The 27,992-nt window shown below is 42.0% G+C and overlaps 1 protein-coding gene across 3 annotated transcripts in view; it reads right to left on the bottom strand.

Annotated features, from left to right (window-relative positions):
• Positions 1-398: 398 nt before the first annotated feature.
• Positions 399-27,992, bottom strand: part of BTBD3 (BTB domain containing 3) — a 33,479-nt gene continuing 5,885 nt past the window's right edge. Inside the window, exons 1-5 of one of the 3 annotated variants that reach the window (XM_061435618.1) lie at positions 19,694-27,273; positions 8,637-8,919; positions 8,062-8,152; positions 7,381-7,499; positions 399-4,336 (exon numbers count right to left, since the gene is read on the bottom strand). In XM_061435618.1, the coding sequence (XP_061291602.1) occupies positions 3,304-4,336; positions 7,381-7,499; positions 8,062-8,152; positions 8,637-8,919; positions 19,694-19,730 (1,563 nt within the window). In that variant the 5' untranslated portion in view covers positions 19,731-27,273 and the 3' untranslated portion in view covers positions 399-3,303. Of the gene's footprint in view, positions 4,337-7,380; positions 7,500-8,061; positions 8,153-8,636; positions 14,122-19,693; positions 27,274-27,992 lie in introns of those variants that run through there. The other 2 variants (XM_061435619.1, XM_061435617.1) reach the window with 2 other exon arrangements.

Here is a 27,992-nt window from a genome sequence, read left to right as displayed (position 1 = left end):
TTATAACAGCAGGGATAAGCAGCACTGGCCACGCTAATGCTAGATGTGATCTGCCATCAACAGCAGTGAGCTCAGGGAGCTCTACAGGCATGTGAGCAACTAAGCCATCAGAATACCAGCCAACTACAAAGTTCCGCAACTGGAACATAAACGTATCCACTCACTCTCGTGCATCGACTTAACACTCAGGTTTTCAACAATGCAACCAATTAACATATTCATTATTCTATTATTCTTTACCGGATCTTTACTTCTTTAGGGATCAATGATATGTGAGTAACTTAGCAAACAAATGCTCCTGAAAAAACCATCTCTAAATGGTTAAGTGGCACCAAAATGCCAGAATGGGTTTTTTTACTACTTTAAGGAACCTACAAAAATGTTAAGGAAGACAAATATATGAACCGGTTTTATTTTATTTGCATTTAACATGATTACACACATTCATGTGTCTAACAAGATCTGCACTGTTACATTAAAAATACAGTACAATAACATTCAACATGAGGTACTTCATATTTATATATTTTTCCTTCATAAATAATGCGGTAAGCTCCTGAATTCAAGCACTCTGATGCACAACTGGCTAGTGTCTTGAATTAGCAAGCTTATTTAGACACCTTAAAAAAAAAGACAGTTCAGTGCAATAATTATGTAGAAATTAGACCATTTACTTAAATACTATATTAAGATATGCTTAAAGAATGTTACATTAGAACTGCTAGCCTAGTTCCCCTTATCCCCAGGATACAAACGACAACAAAGACTGCCAGATACGTGGGGAAAAGCATCTACAGGGCAGTGTTTAATAAAATTGTGTTTATGCATTGCAGTTGCCTGCCTTGTCAGAACAATGGTTTCTAGTTTTGAAAGCTACAAAATTTGAGATTACCAAAGAAAATAAAGCAAGCATATTAGCCTTAATTCCATGTCATTGAAAATGCAGACGGGAGAATAGGATTTAAAAGATAACATTTTCTTATTTTAAATACAATCTTCAAATTTATACCACAGCTCTTGGCACCAGCCAATGAGATGACGGTTTATTTTTCTTCAAGTGACAGCAATTATCATAAAATTAAGTTCTTCCATACCCAGTATATAGGATCTCATGGGGCTCTCACCCAGCAGATTCCCAGCCTCTGGAGGGTAGCTACTAATAGGAGCACTGATCGTGGGTGTTACTGAATGAACAAGGTTATCACACTCCCCTCCAAAACAATCTAGTATGATGAAATTAGTGCTAAAAAGTTTCTTCTCCTCTGGCTTATAAATAAGTGCCTTCCAATCAGGTAAATCTACAGTCTACCAATTGCAAGGTAGCTATGAGTTACCGAAATGTTTAACCATAATTTATAAACAAAACCCTTTGTAGAAATATTTTTTTAATTGAAAACCTACCTCCGTTTCATAGACGGTTTGCCACTACTACCTGTCATCTTGCTAATAAGAAAAAACTGTTAGATAATTTGGGAAGCTTGTCCTGGGAGCACGCATCTGTTAATCACTGGTAACAGCTTCTGAACCTCCATGCTAACAGACATGGGTAGGGGCAAAGATGATTAAAACATTTCTGTAATCCAGTGTTTTTCTCCATCGGGGAAGCTGGCCGAAGCAGCAGCCCACGTCTACGGGAGAGAAGCGGCCCGGAAGCACAGGCAGTCCCCCTCTGCGGGCCGGGTGGGCCCGGCAGGGGGCCCCTTCTGTCCCAGCCCCGCTGGCCGGGCAGCAGGAGACAGCTCCTGAGCCGGCGCGCACCGCATGCGCACGGGCACCCACGCACACACCCACCCCGGGACTAGCCCCCGCTCCAGAGCCAGCTTCGGGCTCAGAACAGGAGAAGGAGGTGGCCAGGGACCACACTCTGGGTGGCGGGGAAGCCATCTCAGGATCACACTGGGCAGAAAAGTTGCCCAGAAACACGTGGATACTTCAACTGGGAGCGACCACAGTGTACACCACTAGGGTCACGGGCACTAAGCCAGCACAAGCCTTTGTGAAGGAGAATGTTTTGACGAGCTTTTCCCGCCTTTGTTTACACTATCCATGGGAAAAAAACAAAAAAGAGAACTGGATGTGATGCTGAGGCACTGAACATTAAGGTATCATCGAGTTTATTACTCCAGACCACTTTTTAAAAACCCTGCAGGCATATATGGCTCGTTCAGATGGTCACAGGCCAGATTCTAGCAGTCCAGGAATGGGACAGAATCATAATTAACGAAGAAGAGACAGTGTGGTCAAAGCAGATTAAGTAAAATATATTTCAGATTAAAAATAAAAAATCAATGCATAAAGTATCTTATTACATTAACATGTGGCACTACAAAACTAACTGTTATTCTATTCATCTGAAGAAATCGTTTGGTCCTCTTTTCATGGGAATGGGGGAATAGGAATTCTATACAGTACAACTTTTGAAAACCAGCAAGTGGCAGGGATCAGAAGCTAAGCAGGGAGAAAAGAGCTTGACTTTTTCAAACTCTGGATTATAATGTGCCATCAATTAAACTATTTGTCATGTGGGACTTTTTCAGGCTTCCTTTTAAGACTATTTGAGATTCAATTAACAGACCTGCAATTTTTCTCTAGTTGACAATAAAGTTTTGCAATTTAGTTACTTCCAAAAGAAGCCTCTGTACTGGAATTGCCTGTCTTCTAAACTAAAAGAACACAAATCTGCTTGTAGCAAAAGTCGTGATCTAAAACTTCCATTTCTTACTTGTTTTACCTTCCGTTGACAGCTGCAGTTTAAAAACTTGACAAACTTATGAATTTAGGATTTAAGAAAAAGCAATGTCCAAAAGCAAATGCCCAAAATATTTAAAAGGAAATAAGAAGGTAAAGATGACTACTGTCTACTTTCTAAATTATTACTTATTATCAAGCAAAATGTCTTTCAAAATTGTACACTGAGGTTTATCTGTTTGGGGAGAGGGAGGGTTTCCGTTTAAAAATAATTGCTACTGTTACTTTAGAGTATTTCTTTCTCTTTGTCAAAATAAAGCCCAAAAGGAAATCTGAGGTGATCCAAAAATCTTCTTAAACTGGGAGGTCAGTGGGGCAGTCGGAAAAGAATGCAAAATCTCCCTGGGTGGATAGGTGCAACTCTAAGAACCACAAGCCTTGCTAAGAATTTGGCTTTCCGACATACAGTTAAAAGCTGAGTGCTGCATTTTTGCCTGTACATAACGAAAAAGGTTGAAAGAAATCAGAACCGGCGCATAGCTCTGTTCCTTACGAACAGCCCGCGCCGATGGCTGGCTGCGGCCGAGCTGAGCGTGAAGCGGGGAGCCGGAGCGCTCAGGCGTAGAAGATGAGCTCGGGGATCTGGCCGCCCTGCACGCCTGTGCCGTTGGTGCTGTCCGACGAGCACTGGAACTGCACGGTGACCTTGCCGCACTGCACCTCCGTCATGCCCTCCTGCCCGAAGTAGCTGAGCTCGTTGCCGTCCAGGATGACGCTGGCCGTGTAGAATGTGTCCGGCTCGATCTGCACCGGGTACTCGAACCACACGGGGAACGTGCTGCTCGAGCCGTCCGAGAAGTACTTGCTGAGGTTCTGCCCCAGGACCACGCCCTGCCGCTTGAGCTCGATCTTGGCGCTGTACTCGGCCGAGCCGCAGCTGGAGCCATACAGCCCGAAGCCCGCGATGAAGACCCTCTTGTCCACGGCGAACTGGATGCTGTCACAGCGGCCCCGGTAGCGCCACTGGTTGCTCCGGTAGGCGCAGGACTGGAAGCGGTGGCAGCGCTGAGGCACCAGCCCCTTGCGGGCCTTGCTCACGAACTGCAGCTCGGGCTTCTTGGCCGCCGTGTACCAGAGGAAGATGTCGTTGGTCTCGTTCAGAGTCAAGACTCCGGACTGTGCAGCACCGTTGGCGAAATCGTCCAGGGCCATGGTCGGGATGCGGATCAAGTAGAGAGCCTTGCCCAGCACCTTGCGCTTGTTCTCAATGCTCAAAGCCAGATCCTGTCGCTGGCATTCCACCTCAGCCCAGTTGAGAGCGGCCTCGAAGACCACAATTTCTTTGGCATTCAGAGTTTCCCTGCGGAGGATGCTTTCCAGGGTCTGGAAGTCGATGTCGCAGAACCCCTCGGACTTGAGCGCCAGCTCGGCCTGGGCGTCGATCACCTCCCAGCAGCGCTGGGTGAGGTCCGGCTCCTCGAACAAACAGCTCTGGGACAGGAGCACACAAGCGTTCTTGGCACTCAGGCTGGTCTCCAGGAAATTGACGCAGGCCCTGGCGAGGTGAGGGACGATGTACTTTTTGGCAGCATAAAGAGTGGCCAAGACCGTGTCAGCAGCCAAGTCAATTTCATCACAATAGATGTATCTGCAAGAAAGAGTCCGGCGTGTAAATCGAATTTTCACCAAATGACTGTGTCCAGCAAGAAAAGATGCAGCTACTTTCAAGTTAGTTCCAAGAAAATCATCTTTAAGTGACAGTTATTACAAAAATGATTAGACATTACAGCAACATCTGAAATACATTCATAAATCATCAACACTTCAATTTAGTAGAAAGTGTGTATAATTAAAGACATTAACTTCATGTAATTATTCTAGCCTCTATTTTAAAGCTATGTTCCCTGTCCTCTCAAAGGGGGGGGGGGGCGGGCAGAAATTGAGGATTCGAGAACTGTTTGAGAAAGGACTGAGATCAAAGACAGTTAATATTAGGGAAAAAATAGCAAAATTATATATATATATATATATACTGTATTATATTAGAAATAATCCCCATGTTTTAGGAGAAATATATGTATATAGTTTTACTTAAAAGTGTTTCTGTGCATTCAGATGGAAACAAATATCTTTAATACTATAATGTTAGCAATGATTGCATCTTAATGCTTTTAATTAAGAATGACTTGGATTTTCCTGAAGCACAAAATAAAATCTGATCTTAAAAAGATATTTTTGAAGTAGTCCCAAGTTCAATGGATTTTTAAGTATGGGCTTCGATGCTTGATGCTATCTCACGGTTAACTTTATGTAGAATCCAATGCAGGCTTTGTATCTGCTCTTTTTTTAAACTCTAAATTCTTTCCTCTCCTCCACACATTCCTTCCACCTTCAGAATTAAAGAATACATTATTTCTAGATATATTTAATTAAAAGACAAATAAAAAAGTCTAAATATGCACTATTTGTGTGCTTCTCTCAAGTGTCTGTATTTCAGGAGACACTTCTTACTGTTTTAGGGGACAGTGGCAATCTCCCAGGATGGTATGTCAAGGTAGAAATCATCTGCTTCTTTCATATTCTATTGTTGATCAAGAGATAAGTCAGTGAGAACTGCACACAGGTGAAAAATACATACTAATAAACATAATTTTTTTAAAATTTCTAGCTAAGGTGTTTAGCAACTTGCTATTAAGTTTTCCTTAGTGAAACAAGAAATTAGAGGGCTTCTGGAAGAAAATACAAAAAACATAAGGATGGCAATGAGAAAAAGGACCGCAATCACAAATGGAAGCTGCATTTTTGCGCCGAGGAAGCCCTTCCTTGTCTCTGAGACTAAGACAGCTACTGGCAAGATGGCAAGACTGCTGGACAAAATACCCGCAGCAGTGATGCTCTGCCCGGAGCACGGGGACCGTAGGAGGACTCTGCAGCACGGTCAGCACTTTGCAGCTCTCACCCTGGAATGGGCAAGTGAGCAGTCTTCTCTTCCTTCCTGACAATGCCCTTCCCAGTAGTCCTGGTGCTTCACCCACAAGGCAGGGGTGAAGCAAGCCTGGCCTCCGCTCGCCCAGGTGATCATGCAGTGCTGATCCAGCATGGCACGGCAGTAAACGGCACCTGCTATTCTTCTGATTCTCGCCGCTTCATGTGGACTGCACGTATAATTTTAAAAGCTGTGTCAAGATATATTCTAGGCAACACATTTATAAGAAAAGATGCTTGTCAAATGATGAATCAAACGGCTTTGGTGAAATGGAACTTTGTGACTAGTACTCGGGCTTTCTAATTATGTACATATTTCTGCAGCAACAGAACACTCTACTTGACTACAGTGACGCTGAAACACCAAACTAGTGTCAGCATTCTCCTCTGCAACAGAAACAATGTCAAACATACAAAGCTAACTTCACGGGGGAAAAACAGCACACAAAAATTCCTACAGGTAAGACAGGTTTCTGCAAGTAGATCTCTAAGAGATTACAAAAGTCATAAAGTCTCTGTTGGTTGAAAGTGGTGGATTAGTTTATGTTTTGGTACTTTACATGCTCATTTGCCTCTAATTTTCCAACCTCTCCCACTGTGAAAGTTCTAAAGAGTAGCAGATGGATTTCAAAACTAGACTATAAATAAAGAATTACAACACTTTAAAGTTCAGGAATTAACTATAATACTTATTTTTCAGTAGGCAGAAGACAATATATATTAACATTTTAACTGTTTGTGGGATTACTGTCCAACTTGACCCAATGAATAATTTTTTTTCAACATCCATTGTAATGCACTCCAATGACTCAACATCCCCACAGGAGCATATAACCTTGAACTCTGATACACTTGGGTCTGCTAGAATAAGGCTCAACAAAAATCACCTAAACATCACTTAGAATAATCACTGGACTCTAATCACACACTGTAGACTATAACACTCTCCAGCATCAACCCATGTCAGAGAAGAAGATTCTGTTTATCTGGTTAACATGTACTGGATTTTGAAAAAGATTCATGAGATAGAAAACTATTTTTTAAATAAATGTATATCTTATAACTGTATTTCTGAATGACCAATTAAAGTTTTTCGGAACAAATCCATATAAAACTATAGAAAATTAATCAAATCTTTCAAAAATTTCTCCTTTACTACAAAATGCAAATGCTTCTTACCCCTGAGAAATGGTATGTGACTTTATGTGAGAGCATGTGTATGTACATGTGCATCAAGATCAGATAATTAATTTTATATTTGCTTATAGGAGACAATAACTCCTAGAAAACTTAAAAACCTCCTAACTGGTAGGATTTAAATAATGCATACAATTTCCGGAACTGTGACACCAAAATATAATTTATGTGTTCTTAAAGACTTCACACACAGAGAGAACATACTCTATTAGATAATCCCTAACCAGAAAGCTATTTTTAATTATAAGTCATTAAAGATGAAATCACTGTATGCCTCTTGCTCCCAGATCCCACGCCAAGGTGTGATTACAAACTCCTGCTTCCTTCCACATGCTTCCCATGGAAAGACACACAGGAGTTTTCTTTGAAAACATGTATTAGGTAAAGCAGCACCCTCTTTCTTCATCGGCCTCCCTTTTGTATTACCTGGAAGTTACACTTAACTGTGAAGCCAGCAGAGCACAAACACAGCACAAACAAACTCTTTGCAAACATACGTGTGATGCTTACTTCAGCATGGCGAGAAAAGCAGCAGGGTCGACATCTGGTATTCGGATCTCATCTTTGTCCTCGGCAAGTTCTCCGTAAAACATTGCATGGAACACAGAGCTCCCAACAGCTAAAACGTACTGTGGAGAAGGGGAAATCTTATTTCATGCACCAAATTGAAAACATTTTCAGCAAATTATTCCAGAAAAACACTCTAAAGTGATCAGCTTTAGTGAACACAGAGTACCTAACACCTGCTCTACTGACAAAGCCAAGGTCCAGAGGATCTGGCTGTGAAAGCAAAAGACAGAAGTTCATGCAAACTAGTCTCTGTGCTGCTAATTATCAAGGCTTTCACAGATTAATACACAAGGTCCCTCATTATAAAATAAATAAAAGCATATCTAACTGATTTCTAGGAGAAGGGTCAGCATATGACTTTCCAAACCTATCACAACAACTTCCCATGACTGGGGAGTGAAGAGGGCATGCTTTTGTGGGGGATATAAAGCAGGGTAGAAGGAAACAAAGGCAAAAAAAAAAAAGCAAGCGTGGCCAGGGCCCTCTGGAAAGGTTGTGCCTACTCTGTGATGGGGGGAAACCAAGCACTGCCTGCGAGCTGCCCAGCCCCGTTCCGGGATCAGGGAGAGGGTCCCTCTGTGGAGAGCTCAGGGCGAAACCAGTAATGCAGCTGTTGCTTACTTTGTGTCCTGGCAACCGCTGAGTCCCACCTGGTGGCCCAACCACAAAATGTACATCTGCCATCAGATCATTATTGAACATCACCGCATTTCTATAAACAGAGGCAATTCATTAGTTCACAGCATTGTAACACCCCCTCCCTAACATAGAAAACCCAGGAAAGAGTCACAAGATAAACAACCGTTGAGTAACTTCGGGGTAAAACTACAAATAAAGGTTCCAACTATACAACTGCATTTGTAGTCACTGCAAACACATGGAAGTAACTAAAGTTTAAGAAGAAAAAGTTATCCAAACTTTTTTTTAGACTTAAGGACAAATAAGAGGTTTCTGTCTCCTATAACCCAAAGACACAACCCTGTCACTTAAATGTTACAGCTTACAAAAACATTTTTATCTAAGAGGAAAACAGCTGTACTGCTCTGGAAAAGATACAAGGCAGTTTTCCATTACCAATAAAGCTGCTGGGAAAAGAGGAAACACAGATTTATGTTAAAATACATTACAGGTTGTGTAAAAGCAGAGACTTCAACACAGGAAAACTTTTCAAGTAAATATGTTGGCCCGGCACTTACCTCTCCCTAATGGTGGGATAGAGCCCCTGCCAATTGGGGGCAGGAATAAGGTTGTTGTTACTGAGATTCTGCTGGTGGTGCTGCTGGACAGTGCTGCTGCTGGAGCTGGCTGGTTTTTTGCGGGGGAATATATCAGCAGCCATCTTCTTCTTCTTTTTAGTCTTCAAGGTAATTATTTCATAACAAACTGGAGGCAACTTGCTGCTGCTGTTGCTGCTGCTGCTGCTGCTGCTGCTTGGATTTGTTTTCTTCGAGCTTTTCTTGGACCTGTTCTTTACCGTCTCTGGAAGCATCAAGAAGAAGGTGAGACATTTCATGTTCCTTTCCTTGTCATCTACCATGAGTACAGTAGGTCTCTCTTTATAGCCAGATATCCCAAGTCGGTGCGAGCATCAGGGAAAAGAGGCTAGCACGAGCTGAGATGAAAACAGAAACCAACAAGCTGATATTTTGCTTCTTTTCTCAGGCAGGCAAGGTGACCTTTTTACTATGTTGAATGAGACACAGGTTTTAAGTTTTATCCAGTACTGGGTCTGTTAAATACATCCCCATCATGATTCCTGTTTCTCTTATTTGCTCATAAAAATAACCCAGTTTCCTAGATGACCTGAAAATGCTACACTGAGAGGAGACGACAGGCAGAGAGAGCCGTAGTGCTTGTTTTCTGAATTAGGTTATCAAGATGTGCTGGAGCTGCGTGAGTCTGTTCAGCCGGCTGAAGTTGTGTGGTGAATGGACCGGAGGAGAGTAGGTATTACAGCCCTGCAGATGGAGTCAGACAGCCAGTGCTCAGAGCCAATAGCTGAAGTCACCAACCCTGATTGGGCCAAGCCAAACAGTGACACCTATTGCAGCGTGCACAGTTCTGACGTTAAAGGAGCAGCAGTTGCATTCTCTTGGCTACTATATGTCTGTACGTTTAACTAAGATAAACACCTACGGAACATATTTGAAAACAGGAAGAGTGTATGTCCACAGACTTCTCTTCAGCAGACGTGCATTTTTATTTCCCCGGTTAAACAAGCAGGATCAATTAACAAAGCTTAGGGACTGATATCTACTCTATGTTTCTAGTAAAATCCTTCTCCTGGCAGCATTTAGTTTCTAGTACTTCAAACAAAGCCCTCCATTTTACCAGCTAAGAGGGATTACACATAGAGAAGTCATATTAAACACATTTATTAACGCCTAATGTAATAAAAGAATGAAAATTTTCTTTTTTCATTTTTAGTCTCTTTTAATGCAAGTTAGAGTCTAGTGCAAAACAGGAGATGAGGTCATGTGTTCATTTTACCTCCCAGGGTTTTCTAGCTCTTATGATGAACTTTGATAGGAGCCCCAGATCACAAAATACTGTTAATTAGACTAAAATGATACCAGCAGGTTTAGCTGCACTGAAACATAAAACTCATTCTAGATGTAAAAATAAGATTCAAATGAGACCAATCTGGTAATCAGCATTTAAAGGTTACAACTCACTAAAAATATGTGAAATGGGGCCCTGTTCAGAACTTCGAAAAATCCAAACTAAATGGTATGGTTACATTTAGCTTCATCACAATTTTAGAGTATAATCCTCAAATTCTAACACACATTAACAAGGCTATCCAAAATGATGTATGTTCTGATGCTGTGTAGTTGAGACGCAAACAGGTTCCCTCTGCTTTGAATCAGAATAATACCAACTCCTGTGTGGTTTCCACAGACGTGAACCCTCCAACAGTTTCTAGCTTTGCTGAGGAAGGACAGGCCCCACACACGCCCCATCTGCCGCCCCTGCAGGACCACAGCCCGGCGCTGCACCACTGCCATCCGAACAGCCAGTGCCTGACAGCGAGGGTCCAGTGAACGGGCCCTTCGGTCATGGTTATAACCAACCATCTACTACACAGAGCACAATGGAAACCAGACTTTAAATCCCTGGGACTCTGAATCACTAAAGTCAATCGAGGAATGCCCTCTTTACTGTCATCATTTTATTCTCAGACCTGTTTACAAAGCCTCTGCAGGACAGACTGTGAGCAGAGAACCATGGCCTTTTTAGCACAGGTTCTTCACCCCTGGTTTGTTGTGCCACATGTACTGCCTTCTCAGTCACAGGGTGAACACACACATGAACGTGCGCCCACGCAAACACACTTCCAATTCACTTCACCAGTGTGTGTGTGAGCCAGAACGACAGAGAGGGAGGGAGCAAAACTCATGCAGAAGGGCACGGAGAAGGAGCGAGCGCGTTCCTCCAGAGCTGCCTTCTCAGAATACAACTAGAGCCAGAGGGTCTCGCGCAGGCTCCGCGCTACTGAGCTTCCTGACCACCACCCTCCCAGGAACAGGCTCCATGCCAGGCAGCTCCTTTTGACTGGGGATAATTCCCTGCGTATTTCTAACAAATCTAGTAGCTGGCTTTTTAGGTCAGAAGTAATCTATTAGAATGGAGGGGAAATGAAGGCTTTTGAGACAGACTTACCAGCAGCTGGAAAGACAAAATAGAAAAAGTATAATAGGCAGACACAAGCATGTAGTTTTGTGGGTTTTATTCATTTTTTGCATATAGTTCAACAGCCTTCACCTGTGCCTACAAAAAAACACTGCTCTTATGTGGCTAGAATAAAGGAGAAAGTGCACGTAATAATTTAAGAAAGAAAATTATATAATATTTTAGAAAATGCTCTTTATTTAGAAAGTTAAGTTTTGCGGAGAAGCTTGGAAAAGTGTGTTAACCTGGAATCACCTAGAACAGCGCTGCCAAGAGGGGCCCTGCCCTTCCTCTCGGCCGTGGGGACTGAGGAGCGTGGCTGTTTTCAAGACGTGTCTTTCACTACAAAAACTAATCCAGTTTTTAAAAAACAAGAAAGACATTTTAATGTTTGTAGCCAGTTTGGAAAGGCATGAAAATGCTAATAAAACCATGACAAAAGCTTGCCGAGAGCTCCCTCTTACCACGATGATGAGGCAGTTAATACATGGCACTTGCGCCTGCTCATGTGGTCCGGGGTGCAGCAGCAGCATCTCCTGGGGGTGCTGCTGGAAACCTCGGTCTCGGCCAGCTTCTGCATCAGAATCTGCGTTTTCAACAAAACCCTCCAAGCCATTTCCATGACATTCAAGTCTGAGAAAACCTCATACAGATGAGGTTTGTATAACGGAATAAGGGAATGTTGTAAGGTCTTCTCAACATCTGGGGCCACATATCACATTCCATTTTCAAATGAATGGACAAATAATTCAAAATAACTTCATTTTGAACCTTCATGTCTGGTTCTGAAATTCTGATTAGCCCCTAAGAGTCAGATTCTATGATTCAGATGTGCAGACTAAGAGGGCCAATGGGGAGGCCCCCAAATACTTTTCAATACTCAGGAAAAGAAGCTCAAGCCCAAATTATTTCAAACGGTGATGAAAGAGACAATTAGTGGGAAAAATGAAGGATTAAAAAAAAAGCCAAGTGTGGAACAGATGAATAACTTAATTTTTAAAATAATCTATCTCACAGTTAATTTTCAAAAAATTAGCACTGTGGTGCAGCACAATTAGCAATCAAATAGTCTGCTTCAGTCCTGGTTAGCCACTACAAATGAGAGCTCTGTGTGTGTGTGTGTGCATGCGTGCCGGCAGGGAGAGTGTCTGAACAAATCATTTAGCCTTTAAAGCGCCTACACAGTGAAGAGGTTCATCCAGAATTGATGGGTGTTTCTCAAACTTTACCCTCAATCCACAATAAGAAATCTATTTTTGTCTTCAGACCTAGCAGTGACACACATAAACACACAGAGATCTATACACAAAGGAAAACGCAGGTCACAAAACTAAACTTATGCTTGGCATGTTATGAAACACTATGATATTTTCTGTTTTATTCTTTTCTTTTAAATATTGGTTTTGATACAGTCACCTGACTTAAAGACCACAGCTGAAGTAACACTGGTCTAGATTATTTCTAAGGACTTCTAAGGCTTAACATCCAGGGTTTTTTCCTACCGGGAATTTGGATTAAGAGCCACCAGATAAGGAAAAATACAAGCCTGCATCAACCTAATGGGGCCCATGAAATCCCTCAAACTGCGTGCAAAATTGGGAGTTTGTATTTATTTTTTTGAAAAGAGAAGCTATATCTGTCTTTTAGAATAATTTATGATGCAGAACACCATAAAATGTTATGTAAATCTCAGGTTAATTTGAATAGTCAAAATATTCATATCACTTTTATTTTCTGCTTTTATTTCTATAGTTTATTTATTAAACACAAATAATGGCTTCTTTCCTTCCCTTGAAATTAACTTCAAATAGTTAAAACTCCCTCTATTGAATCTGTAACCCAGAAACACTGGGTTACAAGAATAAAGAATATTGAATACCCACTGGGTTGAAGAATAAAGAATACCAGCCCAGTATCTACCATCAAATTTCACCTCTAAAATTTCTTTCTGTCTAGCATATCACTTGTTCCTACATGTCCTGAATTTTCAAAGCTGTTATGAGACATGGTTAATTTGCCCTAATAAAGTAAATAAATAGGTCAAGTCAAGAAGCCCATCAATTTTTTATGAAAGTATTCTCAAAATACAATATGCTGATCATGCAGTATATTAGGTGTCAGGCATGCAAGGGTGACCAAGATTAGAAGCCAAGCTTAAAAGGTTAGCTAACAGCAGTGGATTTAAGATAATTTTATAACTGCCAGAAAGTTCAATCACTTTTATCTCTTTCCATCCAATTCCCAGTAATAATAAAACTATGAACAGGATTTAAACTCACTTAGTTCATCTTCCTTACCACTGGAAGGTTTGCCAGACACCCTACCTTCATATCTCTTGGACTGAAAGGAGTCCCTTGGACTGCAAGGAGCTCAAACCAGTCAATCCTAAAGGAAATCAGTTCTGAATATTCACTGGAAGGACTGATGCTGAAGCTGAAACTTTAAAACTTTGGTCACCTGACGCGAAGAACTGACTCACTGGAAAAGACCCTGATGCTGGGAAACACTGAAGGCAGGAGGAGAAGGGGACAACAGAGGATGAGATGGCTGGATGGCATCACTGACTCGATGGACATGAGTTTGAACAAGCTCCAGGAATTGGTGATGGACAGGGAAGCCTGGTGCACTGCAGTCCATGGGGTCGCAAAGAGTCAGAGGCAACTGAGTGACTAAACTGAACTAGTTTATTCAGTTGGGGGACTTGAGTAAGGTTTGGAACTAAAAATATGAGAGTAATGACTTAATGCAAGGGGTCCAGAAGATGAAGGGATTTGAGAAAACTCCACAGTTAGGTTGTGGGCAATGTTTGGACTAGGGTACAGATTCCCTGACTGCTTTTTCAACTGTGTCTGTTCTATTCACTCTAATTTTCGCCCACAGTAATCACCCCACATCCTTATGTAATGCTTTATCTTTGTATTTCTAATCTATTTTAAAAGAAAACTACAGGTCCAAATTTACAGCTATTAAAACCATGAACATACACATGCTCTCTGCCCTGCAGGAAGAAACTGCTAGACAAATGTGAAGCCCCTTTCTGGAAAGAAATGCAGAGGACCTGTAACAGGAAGGAACCCAGGAGCACAGCAGTCATGGGGAAGCAGTAACAGAACAGGCTCTCCAACAAAATGAAAATTAGAAAACCAGCCATTCACGGTTAGCACCAACAAATCCTATGTCAACAACTAAGCGCGCTGGCAACTCTTGTTTAACTTGCTCTAACCCTGCACTCCTGCCTGGACCTGTATTTGGTTTACTGCAAGACTGAAGTTTAAAGAAGGTAGGCTGGACATTTCCAGAACCTAACAGAGAAGAGTAATGACACATTACGATGGAACAGTGTTTGGTTTTGCTTAGTTTTCTCTTCAATACTGAGCAAAAGTTATGCCTGTGATTTTGGAGGGGGAAAAGTACATATATAAGTGACAAAATGTTGACAGTTCCTAAAGATAGCAGCAGCTGCTGGAAAACAAGACTATATGTGTGCTAAATTTGGAAATAAATATTGAGTCAAGCATTGGCAACACAGTATAGTGAAAAAAGTAAGTGCCAATAATACATGACCTTAGGGTTAGTTACTCAGAATCTGTGAGCCTCCTTCTCCTAGTCTGTCAAATGGGGTGATTCCGCTCAGCTCACTCCTCTCAGGAGGATCCTGAAAGGCAAGATTACAGGTCTGTGAAAGCACTTTGATAAAAGCTGAAAACACTCTGCAAAGGTAAATTTCCACTATTAGCAACAATGGTACCCAAAGCAGGGAACATTTGTGATACAATCTTTCAAAACACAAACACCCAAAGATTAATCTGGCTCCCTGCCCTCCTCATCTTCCTGCTTTACAGCATGGACATTTCATCCATCTGCAGGCTCGTTCGGCCCCACCACGATGGCCCTGGGCTGCTGCACCTCTCCTTCCGAAGCTGCAGGTGAGGCTCAATCAGGATGTCTGGGGTGCACTGTGACCAGGTCCCACCCAACTCTCAACTGTGCCCCTGGAAGACACACTCCAGGCTGAGTGTCCCTGGACTTCAAGACCACCTACTGGCAGATGCCCAGCTGTGCCCTCCTCCTGAGAGAGCCCAAAGCAGCAGGCAGTCCAGAGCCACTCAGCAATGTCCACAGTAGCAACTCAGTTTGGCCTCTCAACAATGACCCGACGTGCATTCTAGCACCAAGTATGATGAAGCTAAGACAAATCCTCGGGCAAGGCATGTCTCCATGTGGCTGGAGGGAGGAAGCTCGTGGGCTATTTCCTTTGTGTCATTTCCTCCTCACCAAGTCCCATTCAACCTTAAACTGTACGTTACATTTGGGTAAACTGTCCAAAGGCAGAATGTGACAATTCTGTGAAGGCAAAAACAATGATTCTTTTAAAATTTCATGTAACAGTTAACACGATATTTGATGATTATAGCTGTGTCTGGGTGTACTTTGTTTGCACTATTAACTCATCTAAATGCCAAATCATTCTCTATCATATGTTAAATGAGGTGATCCTGAAAAAGACCATATAAAATATATCATACAAGATACTCTAAGGATAGATATTTAAAAGACTACTACTATGATCTCTTTTGTAAAGTTTAAGATACTTTAGTACACCAGGTAATCAATTGCTAATTTACATGTACTCTGGGTGATCTCATATTAAGTTTCCTCATGTGTAAACTTGCTGACTACATAATCTCTTATCTAGATTTCTAGAATTAAAGAATCTGTATAATGTTTGGCAGAAATAATGATTTATTTAATATAGTCTTCTTTATATTTTAACATTATGATTATGATCAAAACCCACCTAAAACTCTATATATTATATAGACATGTATTACAGTTTACTGATTGTAACATTCCTTTTTCTCTCACTGCCCCGCCAACATTTTAACATCTCTGAAATTGGGTTGAATCTTATAATTGATGGCATTCTATAACTTTAAGCTCCTCCATGTTCTTGTTGGTACATAAAGGCATACCTTACAACTGATGGCTCCTTACAGTCAGTGAAATAAAGTAAAATATACATAATTCAAAAGGAAAAAAAAAGGGCTCTCTTCTTTAGATTGGCTAATTATTCTGCTAACCAGGTAAGATGATGGCTCAGAATTCTGGCTGAACTACATCAGAATAATAGAGCTTTCATCAAGTAGTCATTTGATAAAGTATTAATATATAATCGAAATCCTCAACTGACAACTACTACTGTTGACAACCGATGACATGGTAAAGCCTATTTTGGATAAACTAAAGCCAGGCCTCAGGAGATGTCTTCTGAGAAGGCCCAAGGCGGGGGCTGCTCTGACCCCAAAGGGGACGTTAATCCCATCGGAGATGCCAAAGGGAAGGCCCTGCCCACCATGGTTGCAACTTTCTCCAGGTTTACTGTTGGCTTTAGTTGACAGAGGAGGAAAATAATGTTTTAGTCAAAAGAAAAAAAATTTTTCCTAAGTATTTTTTTTTACTTTAGCTAGCATATATTTATTTTTTCTGATATTTGGAAGATAATAACCAAAAATATCTCCATAATCAGATCATTAAAATTCAAAGGCCTCTTCATTTATGCACTTAACTAAGGAATGTGTGGCTTTATCAGATGAAGTCACCCTTTCCCGAAGGGCACATGGAACAGGAAGAAGAAATCCCAACAGCCTTCAAACCAGGTGTTCTGTATCAGTTCTGGCTGTTAGCAGGGTGAGTGCATGCATGCTCAGTCATACTCTTTGTGACCCTATGGATTGTAGCCCGCCAGGGTCCTCTGGCCACGGGATCTCCCAGGCAAGAATACTGGTGTGAGCTGACATTTCCTTCTCCAGAGGGTCTTCCCGAGACAGGGATCACCCCTGAATCCAACCCCTGAGTTGGCAGGCGGGTTCTTTATTACTGGTGCCACCTGGGAAGGCCTATTAACAGGGTAGGTGTTGCAAACCAACTTCCCCAACCTCCACAAGGTAGTGAAAATGCTCTTCAAGATAAAATAAGATTCCCAAATACTAGTCACATCACCATGTGTGTTTGCCCTAAGTCACTCAATGACACTTAGAAATAAGCACTGCTCTGGTGGCTCAGACGGCAAAGCGTCTGCCTACAATGCGGGAGACCCAGATTCAACCCCTGGGTGGGGAAGATCTCCTGGAGAAGGAAATGGCAACCCACTCCAGTATTCTTGCCTGGAGAATCCCACAGACAGAGGAGCCTGGTGGGCTACAGTCCATGGGGTCACAAAGAGTCAGACACGACGGAGCGACTTCACTTCACTTCTCCTCTCCCCCAGAGCTTCCCTGGTGGCTCAGCGGTAAAGAATCCGCCTGCCAATGCAGGAGATGTGGGTTCAATCCTTGGGTCAGGAAGATCCCCTGAGGAAGGAAAGAGCAACTCGGACCAGTATTCCTGCCTGGGAAATCCCGTGGCCAGAGGAGCCTGCCCAGCTACAGTTCATGGGGTCGCAAAAGAGCTGGATCGACTTAGCGACTAAGCAGCAGCAGCAACAACAGCACAGCTCTGCTCCCTCAACACACTACACAACACCTGAAGTAAGGGTATGTGTCACCTTAAATACTTTCACCACTGTAAAAGCAGGAGGATACTCTTGATAAAGGCAAGGCAGATTCAAAGAAAAAAATTTCATTTCCTATTGTAGCAAAGCCACACAGAAAAGACTAGTTATCAGTTTTGTGTTTTGACCATCACCACACATGTCCACAAGGGCCTCAATTAATTACTATTTAATGAAATGCCTTCCTTCATTTTTATAATGTATGTGACTAGAATGAAATATAGTTATTTTAGGCAAACAATACAAGATCTAAAAATAAGAGATGTGCTACACAGAGAGAAACTGTGCTACAGGAAAACACAAACACATCTGAAATCACCAGGCACCTTCAGGCCCAACTTTTACCCTATCTTTCTGGAGTGGAGACCACCAAATGAAAATGAAAAACGCACATGCATTTCTATACTGAGCCACAAAAATATCTTCTAACAAATAATCCAAATAGAATTAGAAGCCTGTGACAGAGGGTTATTATAGAAACCAGCTTCTGGCAAAAACTCAAAGTAAAATCTGTTTCTGCTTTAAGTCCAAATAAAAAAAATATGTTTTATGCTACTTTTAATTAGCTTTAAAGTCTACAGTTCCCCCACGATGTTTTGAAGGACACAGTATAAAGGCATACTGACTATAAATGTTGGCATAACCGTAACTGTATCAACACCAAGTAACACTCAGAGACCACCACCATTCGCTGCAGGAATAATTGTTTGGCACCACTGAAGAACCCCTTGTTGCTTCCATCTCTCACGCTGTTCTAATCAGAATTAAAGTTGAAGGGTTTCTATACTTAGTTTCAGAGAAGGCAATGGCACTGCACTCCAGCACTCTTGCCTGGAAAGTCCCATGAACGGAGGAGCCTGGTGGGCTGCAGTCCATGGGGTCACAAACAGTCAGACATGACTGAGCAACTTGCCTTTCACTCTTTACTTTCATGCATTGGAGAAGGCAATGGCAACCCACTCCAGTACTCTTGCCTGGAGAATCCCAGGGACGGCAGAGCCTGGTGGGCTGCAGTCCACGGGGTCGTGAAGAGTCGGACACGACTGAGCGACTTCACTTTCACTTTTCACTTTCATGCATTGGAGAAGGAAATGGCAACCCACTCCAGTGTTCTTGCCTGGAGAATCCCAGGGACGGGGGAGCCTGGTGGGCTGCCGTCTATGGGGTCGCACAGAGTCGGACACAACTGAAGCGACTTAGCAGAATACTTAGTTTCATTGCCTGTGTCAGAACTAAGAAAATAAGGTGTTTCAAACAAAAATTCCATTCTAATAATATATTCAGCAAGTTTTTTTTTAATTAAAAGCTACTCTTTAAGTAGGTCAATACTTGAACTACCCAGAGATATAGAATAAAACAACTGCTTATAAAACAACGCTCAAGTAAGCCTCACTTAGAAAGTCAAGACTATTCATGAAAATATGTACTCAAATTTGGGTCTCCCCAAACTCCGCACCACATAAAAATAGGCAGAGTATTTACACATGCACCTTAACCACAATGAACAAATTAAAAGCATTCAAGTCAAAATACATCCTCAAAAAGTAGCAACTTAACTGTTAGTACCTCAAATTTTTGGTTTGGGATTTTTGTTTTAGTTAACACTCGGAGAGGCAACCATTTCATCACAGTCAAGAACTGCATGGACTCATACAAGAGCCACTGTTATGATGATGACTGGAACCAAACCACGGCAGAGCTGACAGTCTCTGAAAAGGGTGATCAAATTTACAAGAGCCAGGCCTCCGCATAAGCACTCCACTAGGCAGCTGCAGGGACGCCGCGATCCCCTGAGCGCTCAGTACAGGAGACCTGGCCGCGGTCAGCATTTCTTTAATGCAGCACTGTTCCAAACAATTTAAAATATGGCATAAAAAGGAAATGAAAAGTGCTATCTAAGTGGCATGTGGCCAGGTCTTAACCAACTGCTCTGTGCTGCTCTTCCTAAAGAGGTCATCAGGGGAAGAAGGGTGGCCTGTCTTTGCATCAGCATGCTCGAAGTGCGCACCAAGCACCGAAATCCTGCCTCACCTTTCTCGGCGAGGGAAAGCCACAGTTTGCAGTGCATTCTGGATCTCCACGACTTGCCTCCAAGGCCTGTGACCTGTCCTCTTCATTGACTCCCTTTACAAACAAGACTGTTCTCGAACTGAAATGAGCCTGCTGCTTCCTGCCATCCTCACTGTTAGAAGCCGTTCGTCCTTCACAATGCAGTCCTGAGACTCCTCGACAGGGAGGGTCTCTGGGCCTCCCCAAGACGCACTGCCTCACGTTTCAACTGCCTTAGGTGGTCTGATGAGGTGAGTTCTCCGAGGGCCTCCCAGCAAGACCCAACAGCACCAGTCCCACAGCCGCCTTCCAGCTGCTCTACAGCAGGACAGAGCCAGTGCAGCACTTCTCAATCCACCTGGAACCCTAGACTGCCTCAGGGAGTGCAACTGGCCCTGGGCTGAAGCGGAGGGCGGTGAAGCCACAAGAGACACCAGTAAAGAACTGAGACATCTGGGCAACAGTGTCCTGAGGCTTCCTGAACATGTCTGAGCATAAACACTGCTTTATAACCCTGCATCCACCGAGCATCTAGTCCAACTGAAACTATTAAAGCTCGACTTAAAGCAAGTCCCCACATGCACTCAGACCAAGGCTTCGCTTCATTACCATCTAAAACTTACTGGAAGACAGATCTTCACACACTCAGAGAGAAGTGTGGGCTAATGAGGAGCAAGACTCCGTTACCGGGACAAAGCTGCCTTTATCAACTGGTCTCAGCTCATGGTCTAGCATATTTATTCATAGCACCAGTAGAGAATTTTAGTGATTTAATGAACTAGGAAGGATAATAAATTCTCAGCGACTCACATGAAAGGAGGAAAGCAGTCATATGAATAATCTTAAAAAATGGGTAATTAAAAAGACGTTTATATGTGGCTTTGAAATGTGTTTCGTTTGTACTTAACATTGAATGGGTGAATTTCCACTACATTAGACATACCCAATTTTCAAACAAAGTAATAAAACAGGCTTGTGTGTTTAGGGCTGAGTATATGAATAGTCTGGAAACTCACCCCCATCCTGCAAACAAGCCACACAGCTAGGGACGGGCAATGTCACACTTCAGATTACTGCACAGCACAGGCACAAGCAGAAAAACTCACTTCTTAACATGTGCGTGTCTCCACGAAAACACTCTACTGTAAAGAACTAGAGTGTTAAGTAATCATGTGTTTGTTTTTTTCCTCCAAAAATAAAGAATTCTCAACTTCAGTTTACATACTATCTGACATTACTGGAGTAAGCATTAATGGAAATGATCCCATCAACAGTGGAGGAGCTGAACAGCCTAGCCATGGCTGCAGTCTCTTGCTGGTGTGTTTATTCGTCTTACCACCAGCAGCGATTTTTAAAAGCATTAGTAGGATTAAACTGCTAAGAAGTAATGGCTTGTATTGTGTACTGGCAAAAAATATAGCTTGAATTTCTAAATAACAAGTTCAACTGGCTGGAAGAACACATTTTTTTCGAAGGTGGGATGAAGTAAACACATTGTTTTGCATCTGTTGGTTAAAGTGTGTGTGTTTTAACATATTAAGTATTTTAAGCAGGTCTGAATTGCACTGGTTCAGACGGTAACTGACATAGGTACTGAAGCCCTCTGAAACTGCCTTGTGATACCAGCGGTGGTGACGCATCACCAAAAGCCCTGCCTTCTGCCCCAAACAGAAAAGGGGGCTTCAAACACATAAGGATGGGTCTACCACCAGGCTCGGGGACTCTTCTTTCCTTTCACAGCTGAAGTTGCTGGTTCCTAAACCTGGATGGTCACTCCAGTGGACCCTCAGCAGCCAGAGTGAACATCACCGAAAGGCATGTCAAGTGGTCTTGACTTCCCCATGCCTCCCCAACTCATACTTGGGGGACTTGGGGGACTTAGGAACCCTGATGAAACAGCTTGTGTGAAGGCAGATTAGCTACTGTGTGTTCTTCTGCCATAATCAATGGACCATCTCATGGGGAATCTCCGGGAGATGCAGCAGTAAAAACTTTTGATTTTATTAAATCTCAATCCTTGAGTATACATTTTCTTAACAGTTTATGTGATGAAGTGGAAAGTATGCTTAAAGCACTTCTGGTGAAACTGAAACAGAATGGTTGGCATGGGAAAAAGAAAAAATTGTGTGAGAACTGAACCAGCCACTTAGTTCATGGAACACCAATGCACTTGAGAAAATATGCAAAATATGCTTATTCACACTTAGGTATTTAAAAGACATTTCTTAAAAATGAATGCAATGAGCCGACTATTTATTGCAAATGAAAAAATTCAAACTTCGAGCAAAAGTTGGAATTTTGGAATTCTTGATTGTGCCACTATGAGCTTGATAGCCTCCCAAGACTGTCACCGACTTCTGAAAGACCATTTCTGATGAACAGTTGGTGACATTAGTTTTTTAACACTGTATAAAGAAACATGTCAACATTTTAAAGATTTGCATAATTCAGTGAACCAATATTTTCTAATAGTACTGCAATTACATTAAAGAATCATGCATGTTGGTAAAACGTTCATTCAAAGTATACAGCAAACCAGTGGATTTTAGTATAAGAGTAATACAGAAAGTTCACTGATGGTTTCATCAGTTGATTCCACACAGCAATCAACTTTTAAGAAATTATCATTCAAGTTTCAATGAGGTATCAGAGAATATCCACAATTATCTCAAAAGACTATTAAAATGCTCAGCTGCTATCTGTGTGAGGCCATATTTTCTTCATAAGCTTCAATCAAAACATTTATTTTTAAACAAAATATTTAAATTTTTTCTTTGTTTTCATTTCTATTTCAGTAAATATTACATAAACAAGAGCTCTCTGGGTTTCTTGAAATATTCAAAAGTATAAGAATCCTGAAGTCAAAAAGTATAAGAACCATTGATGCCCACTTGACATAAGGAGTTTGGATTTTACTCTGAGTGTAATTGTGGTAAGCTATTAGCAGTTTTAGTGAAGATTCCTAAAAAAAAGAAAAAAAAAACTTTAAGTGATCAGGGTCAGGGTTTTACACATACCTGTTTTTTGGTTCTACTCTTCCAGAAAATAATAATTAATTCCCAGAGCATAATTCTCAACTATTAGGTAGACAGAATGGAAGACATGAGAAAATGACAATCTCTGCCACAAAAAATAAACAGCAGTCAAGGAGCTAATATTCCATGTTTTATTACATTGGTTGGCACCTTAACTTTGTCCTGTCCTCAGAAAATTCAAATGCAAGCTGCAAGATATAGACATCTTCTTCAAAGATCTTAAGAAAGAAATTTAAATGAGCTTTGAGGAGACTATTGTCTCCAGTAGCGTCACATAAACCAGCAAGAAAGAAGCAAGTTTCTCTCTGATAGTTTGCTCTCTGCTACAGGAAAATGAGAAGTAGTAACATGGTTGCCAACATTTAGGAGAATTTGTTCACATTTGCCTTCATTTAAAGATACATTAGACAGAAACTGCCTCCACTTCCAACACACCATTTTAATTGTGGTTTATGTAGTATCAAAATATTCCTCTATATTAAATAATTGAAAACAGTGCGATGGAAATAAAATTTAGGTTAGGACTCTGCAGAAGTCCAAACAAAGGGAATATATCTACTAGCTGTGACTTTTCATTTAAAAACTGCCTTTCCTTAAAGAGCTGGTGTTCACTTTCTCAAAAGATTTTAGAGGTTGTGTCAGTAGGTTTGTGATTCTCCTACCTACCTTACATTTAGTAATTATTATTAAAGAAAGACTAGAAAATCAAAATACAGATTGATCTGATCTCAAGAATCTGATTTTCCTATAGCCCAATCCAAACACCATTAGGTTTTGACATCTCTAATCGACACCCTCCTGGTCAAGTACATGGCGATCTGGTGAGGATTTTGAGAATGTGTCGGGAGCTGTGTGCTGTCCTGGAGTCCAGGCCCAACTCTGGCATTTTGAGGCATCCTTCCTGGTGCGGACAGCGGAAAGAGGCTAACAACACAGCTCAGAGTCTCACGTACACATGGGCTGATCCCATAGTCCCAAAGAAAGACTTGTTCAATAGTGTTACATTAACTAGAAAATCTACTCATTCCCATAAAGGCGTTCTCCAGCGTTCACTAGTATGTGCTGAAATCCTCCAGCGGAGGGGTGGGGAGTCGGCCGCCAGAGACCCGCTCCTGCAGCCAGGCCAGCTTCTAGCTCTTCAGCTCATCTCCTGAGGCTGCAGGAGGACTAAGGGAAGAGACCAGGGGCGGGGGATGGGGGGGGGAGACCTCGGGTGCACACAGTGGGTGTGTTACACGGGGCTGGAGACGGGCAAGGGCTGTGTCAGAGAGAAAGCAAAAGCCAGAACAGCTGTTGGGTATCTGAACCTGCAAGGGGAGCAGCTTCTCACACTTTTAATGTGGACGTTAACATTATTTTAAGAAGAGAGGCTTGCTGTAACCCTAGTCAAGAATTTTATTATTCTCTCAACTTTCTAGGAATATAGGTCATTTCCCAGGAACATATCTAGATGGAGTTTGACTACTACACTTGACTTGCCACTGCACATCCCATGAACACAGGGATGAAAATAGGTGATGGTCTAGATGTAAGCCCTTGTCTTTGCAGAGGCTCACAGTACAATGGCTGATGGCCAAAACCAGCCCCTTGCTAGAGTAGGTGTGTTTGCTGGTGCTGGACAGGCAAAATCACCACTTCTAAAAAACTGGCAAATACAAGAAAAGGTGGCAATTAAAAAGAAAATCTTCACAAAGAAAACAAACATTGTACTTGCCCAGGTCCCAGCCCAGGTGTGTAACTGTAAAAAGCAAGGTGTGCTTTCCAAGTGGGCTATCCATTAACAGCCTAAACTAAGGGGTGTTTTGTAATTCAACAGCAGAAAAGCAGTGCTTTCCATTCAACCTTGGCCAACAGCACTGACTGTTTTAAGAGTTCAAAATAAAATAAACTGTAACAGTGATAACTCATAAAGAATGAATCTTTGTTTTAACGAAACACAAATACAATGATCGGAGCTTCAAAGACAACACAAATTCATCAAGTGATGCATTCAGAACAGTGGTGCTTATGACATTTTATTTCTAATATGTATGGTAATCATGGCTAAAATGTTTACACCTTCTAAATATGGGGACCTACCCTGCTCACATTACTATTACTGAAAAATTAAGATTAAAAAATAATAAGGAACTAGATATGTTTTGTAGGAAACAATTTAGAAATTGAAGCAAATGTTCATATTTGTGTTTACCTCACTGGTACTGGGTTTATGCATTTCTAGAGATGACACACATCATGGTTTTGGTTTATGGTCTATTCTTTGGCTGCCGACATGATCCCTAAAATCATCTTCTGGCACATGACACCACTTAATTGCACAGCAATTCCAATAGTATAAAACACACGAACATTTCGTGCCCTATAGAAAGAGAGTGAGTCTGACGTTTCTGAGACGTACTGATATTTGAAGCACAGCAAAGACACTAAGAGACTGTATGCAGAACTGTAAATGACTGCTCTGCTGCAGGGATGGCCACAACGCACGCTTGTCGGGGAAACTGAGGCCAAAGGCCTGACTGCCTTTGATTTTGTGGATTTAATACCATGTTCAACTATGTGCTTCTCTGTGGCTCTGAAGGACTTCAAAACCATCTTATATAAGAACTTATTTCAGCTGGAACATTGGAGGAAAAACGACTTAAAGATGGGGAGAGAGATGGGCTTAGAGATGGGGAGATGTCTGAACAGCAAGAAAACACAGAAAAGCGAAAACAAGTGGCTACGTCCCATTCTGAGATGGGTTAGAGAGTAAACAAACCGTAGATCGCTGATACTCACCAGGGAGAGCAGACCCCTTTATTCTGAAATGTTCCTCACCCCATTGGTTAAAAACTGAAAGCCAAAGAGAGCAGATTCTAGAATTTAATTCATATCATTCAGATGTGAATTAATGCAATTGGCTAAGGCTTTCTGACAGTTAAGTGGCCTGTTCCTACACTCCAGCAGGGTTCAGCACTTTACAGACAGTACCCTATTTAATCCTCATAACCACTCTCTGTGTTATTATATCCATTATGAATTATACATGTTCTGCAACTTCTGTTTTGCTGGGGGGATGCTAAATCACCAGTGTTGGATCCAAAGATGCTATACAACTACCCTGCTTTATAAGAAAGTCATTGGAAAAAAATAAAGTAGACTATATTCATTTATTCAAAAAAATTTTACTGACTACATTCTGTGTATCAGACACTTGAGACACATTAATGAACAGACATAAAAATACTTGGCCACATGGAACTTACTGTCTAGCAGGGACAGGGAGATTCACCAAAAACAATAAATAAGTCATACAGTAATTTAGATGCTACAAAAAAATGGAAACATAACGCATTCCACGAAGGACACGAGGCATAGTTTGCAGCTGTAAACAGCGGGGACATCACTGCTGAGACTGCAGTTTAGTGAAGACCTGAAGGTGCAGAGGGACACAGGCAGAGTGAACACCCTGCACAAAGATCTCAAGGGGGAATGTGCCTGCAGGGTTCCAGGGTCAGTCAGGAGGGAAGGCTGGCTGGCTGGAGAGCATTCCATTCCAGGGAAAGGACTGGAGGGGAGGTCACAGTGGGGGAAAGAGAATGCACTGGGCTTTGTGAACCATCATGAGACTCTGACTTTTACTCTGAGGGACATGGAAAGCAGGTGAAGAATCTGAAGCATATCTGACCTATGTATTAAAAAGATCACTCCAGCTGTTAGGCTGATAACATTCTAAAGGGACGTCAGGATGGTGAAAGGAGAGGCCACTGAAACCACCCAGGCAGGAGGTGCTGGAGACCTGCAGGAAGGCGCTTGAAGCAGAGGTGGGAAAATAGGCTGAGCTCCTGGGTTTATTCTGAGGACAGGATTGTGGAAACATCTGGAAGATAAACCAGCAGGATCTGCTAACAGCCTGGATGTAGAGTGGGAGAGAAAGAGAAGAGTCAGGATGATTCCAAGGTTTCTGACTTAAATAACCTGAAAAATAGAACCACCCCAACACAGTAACTGAGGCAGGCTACAGGGAGGACAGGTTTGCAGAGGAAGATCAGAAATTCTGCTTTAGTCTTTAAAAGTGAAGTATCTTTTACATATTCAAGTCAAGAAAGGAGATGGATAACACACATTAGGAGTTTAAGAGTGCCACCCTAGCTGGAAGTATATACTGAGAGTCTTAAGCTGCATGGTATTTTATTAAAATCTTACAATTGTTTGTGACAGAAGTCCTACAAAAACTGAGCCCTCAGCACTCCAAATTAACGGCTGTGTGGGGGGAAAAAAAGCACACATTAGAATTTAAAAATGACTGAAAAGTCAGTGATACAGAAGGAAAAGCAGGAGACTGTGGTGTCCTCAAAATCAACTGAAGAACGTCAAATGAAAACGGGAATGACCAATTATATCAAATGCTGCCAAGAGATAAAGATGAGAGATGACTGTTGCAATTTGCAATATTTTCTTTCGAAAAATCCCTGGAAAAATCCCACTCAGCCCCCATTCCAGAAAACATGAGTATTGTATTAAATACGTTGTCTTTTTTTAAGACTTTAAAAATAATGTATTATTTTATAATAATTACATAATTATAATTATATAATAATTATAATTGTGTAATAATGTATTTGTTTTTACTTTGGTCTCTGCTGCTGCACGGGCTTTCTCCAGCTGCAGCGAGCGAAGGATCCTCGCGCGCGGCCGCGCACGGGCTTCTCTGGTTGAGGAGCACAGGGTTCAGGGCGCGCGGGCTTCAGTAGTTGCGGCACGAAGGCTTAGCGGCTCAGCAGCATTTGGAAACCTTCCGGGACCAGGGATCGAACCCGTCCCCCTCCTGCGCTGGCAGCCGGATTCTTTACCACCGAGATACCGCGAAGCCCCGAATGTGACGTTACCTTTCAGTTTCGTCACGAACGGAATTTATTTTTCTAAAGAACTATTCAAAAGGGAAGGATTTACTCCAGTTTAATATTTGGGACTCAAGTCAGTAGATTTGTTAAGAAATACTAGTGATAACTGTAGCTGCTAACAGTAATCTGCTAATATTCCATTCCTCAGTTCAGTTCAGTCGCTCAGTCCTGTCCAACTATCCGTGACCCCATGGACTGCAGCACGCCAGACCTCCCTGTCCATCACCAACTCCCGGAGTTTACTCAAACTCCTGCCCACTGAGTCGGTGATGCCATCCAACCATCTCATCCTCGTCCCCTTCTCCTCCTGCGCTCAATCTTTCCCAGTATCAGGGTCTTTTCAAATGAGTCCTATCTCTTTAA

The sequence above is a fragment of the Bos javanicus genome, chromosome 13 (assembly GCF_032452875.1).
Source record: "Bos javanicus breed banteng chromosome 13, ARS-OSU_banteng_1.0, whole genome shotgun sequence".
NCBI lineage: Eukaryota > Metazoa > Chordata > Mammalia > Artiodactyla > Bovidae > Bos > Bos javanicus.
Note: the sequence above shows the minus strand (reverse complement) of the source record. Positions and strands in the feature narration are given on the sequence as shown.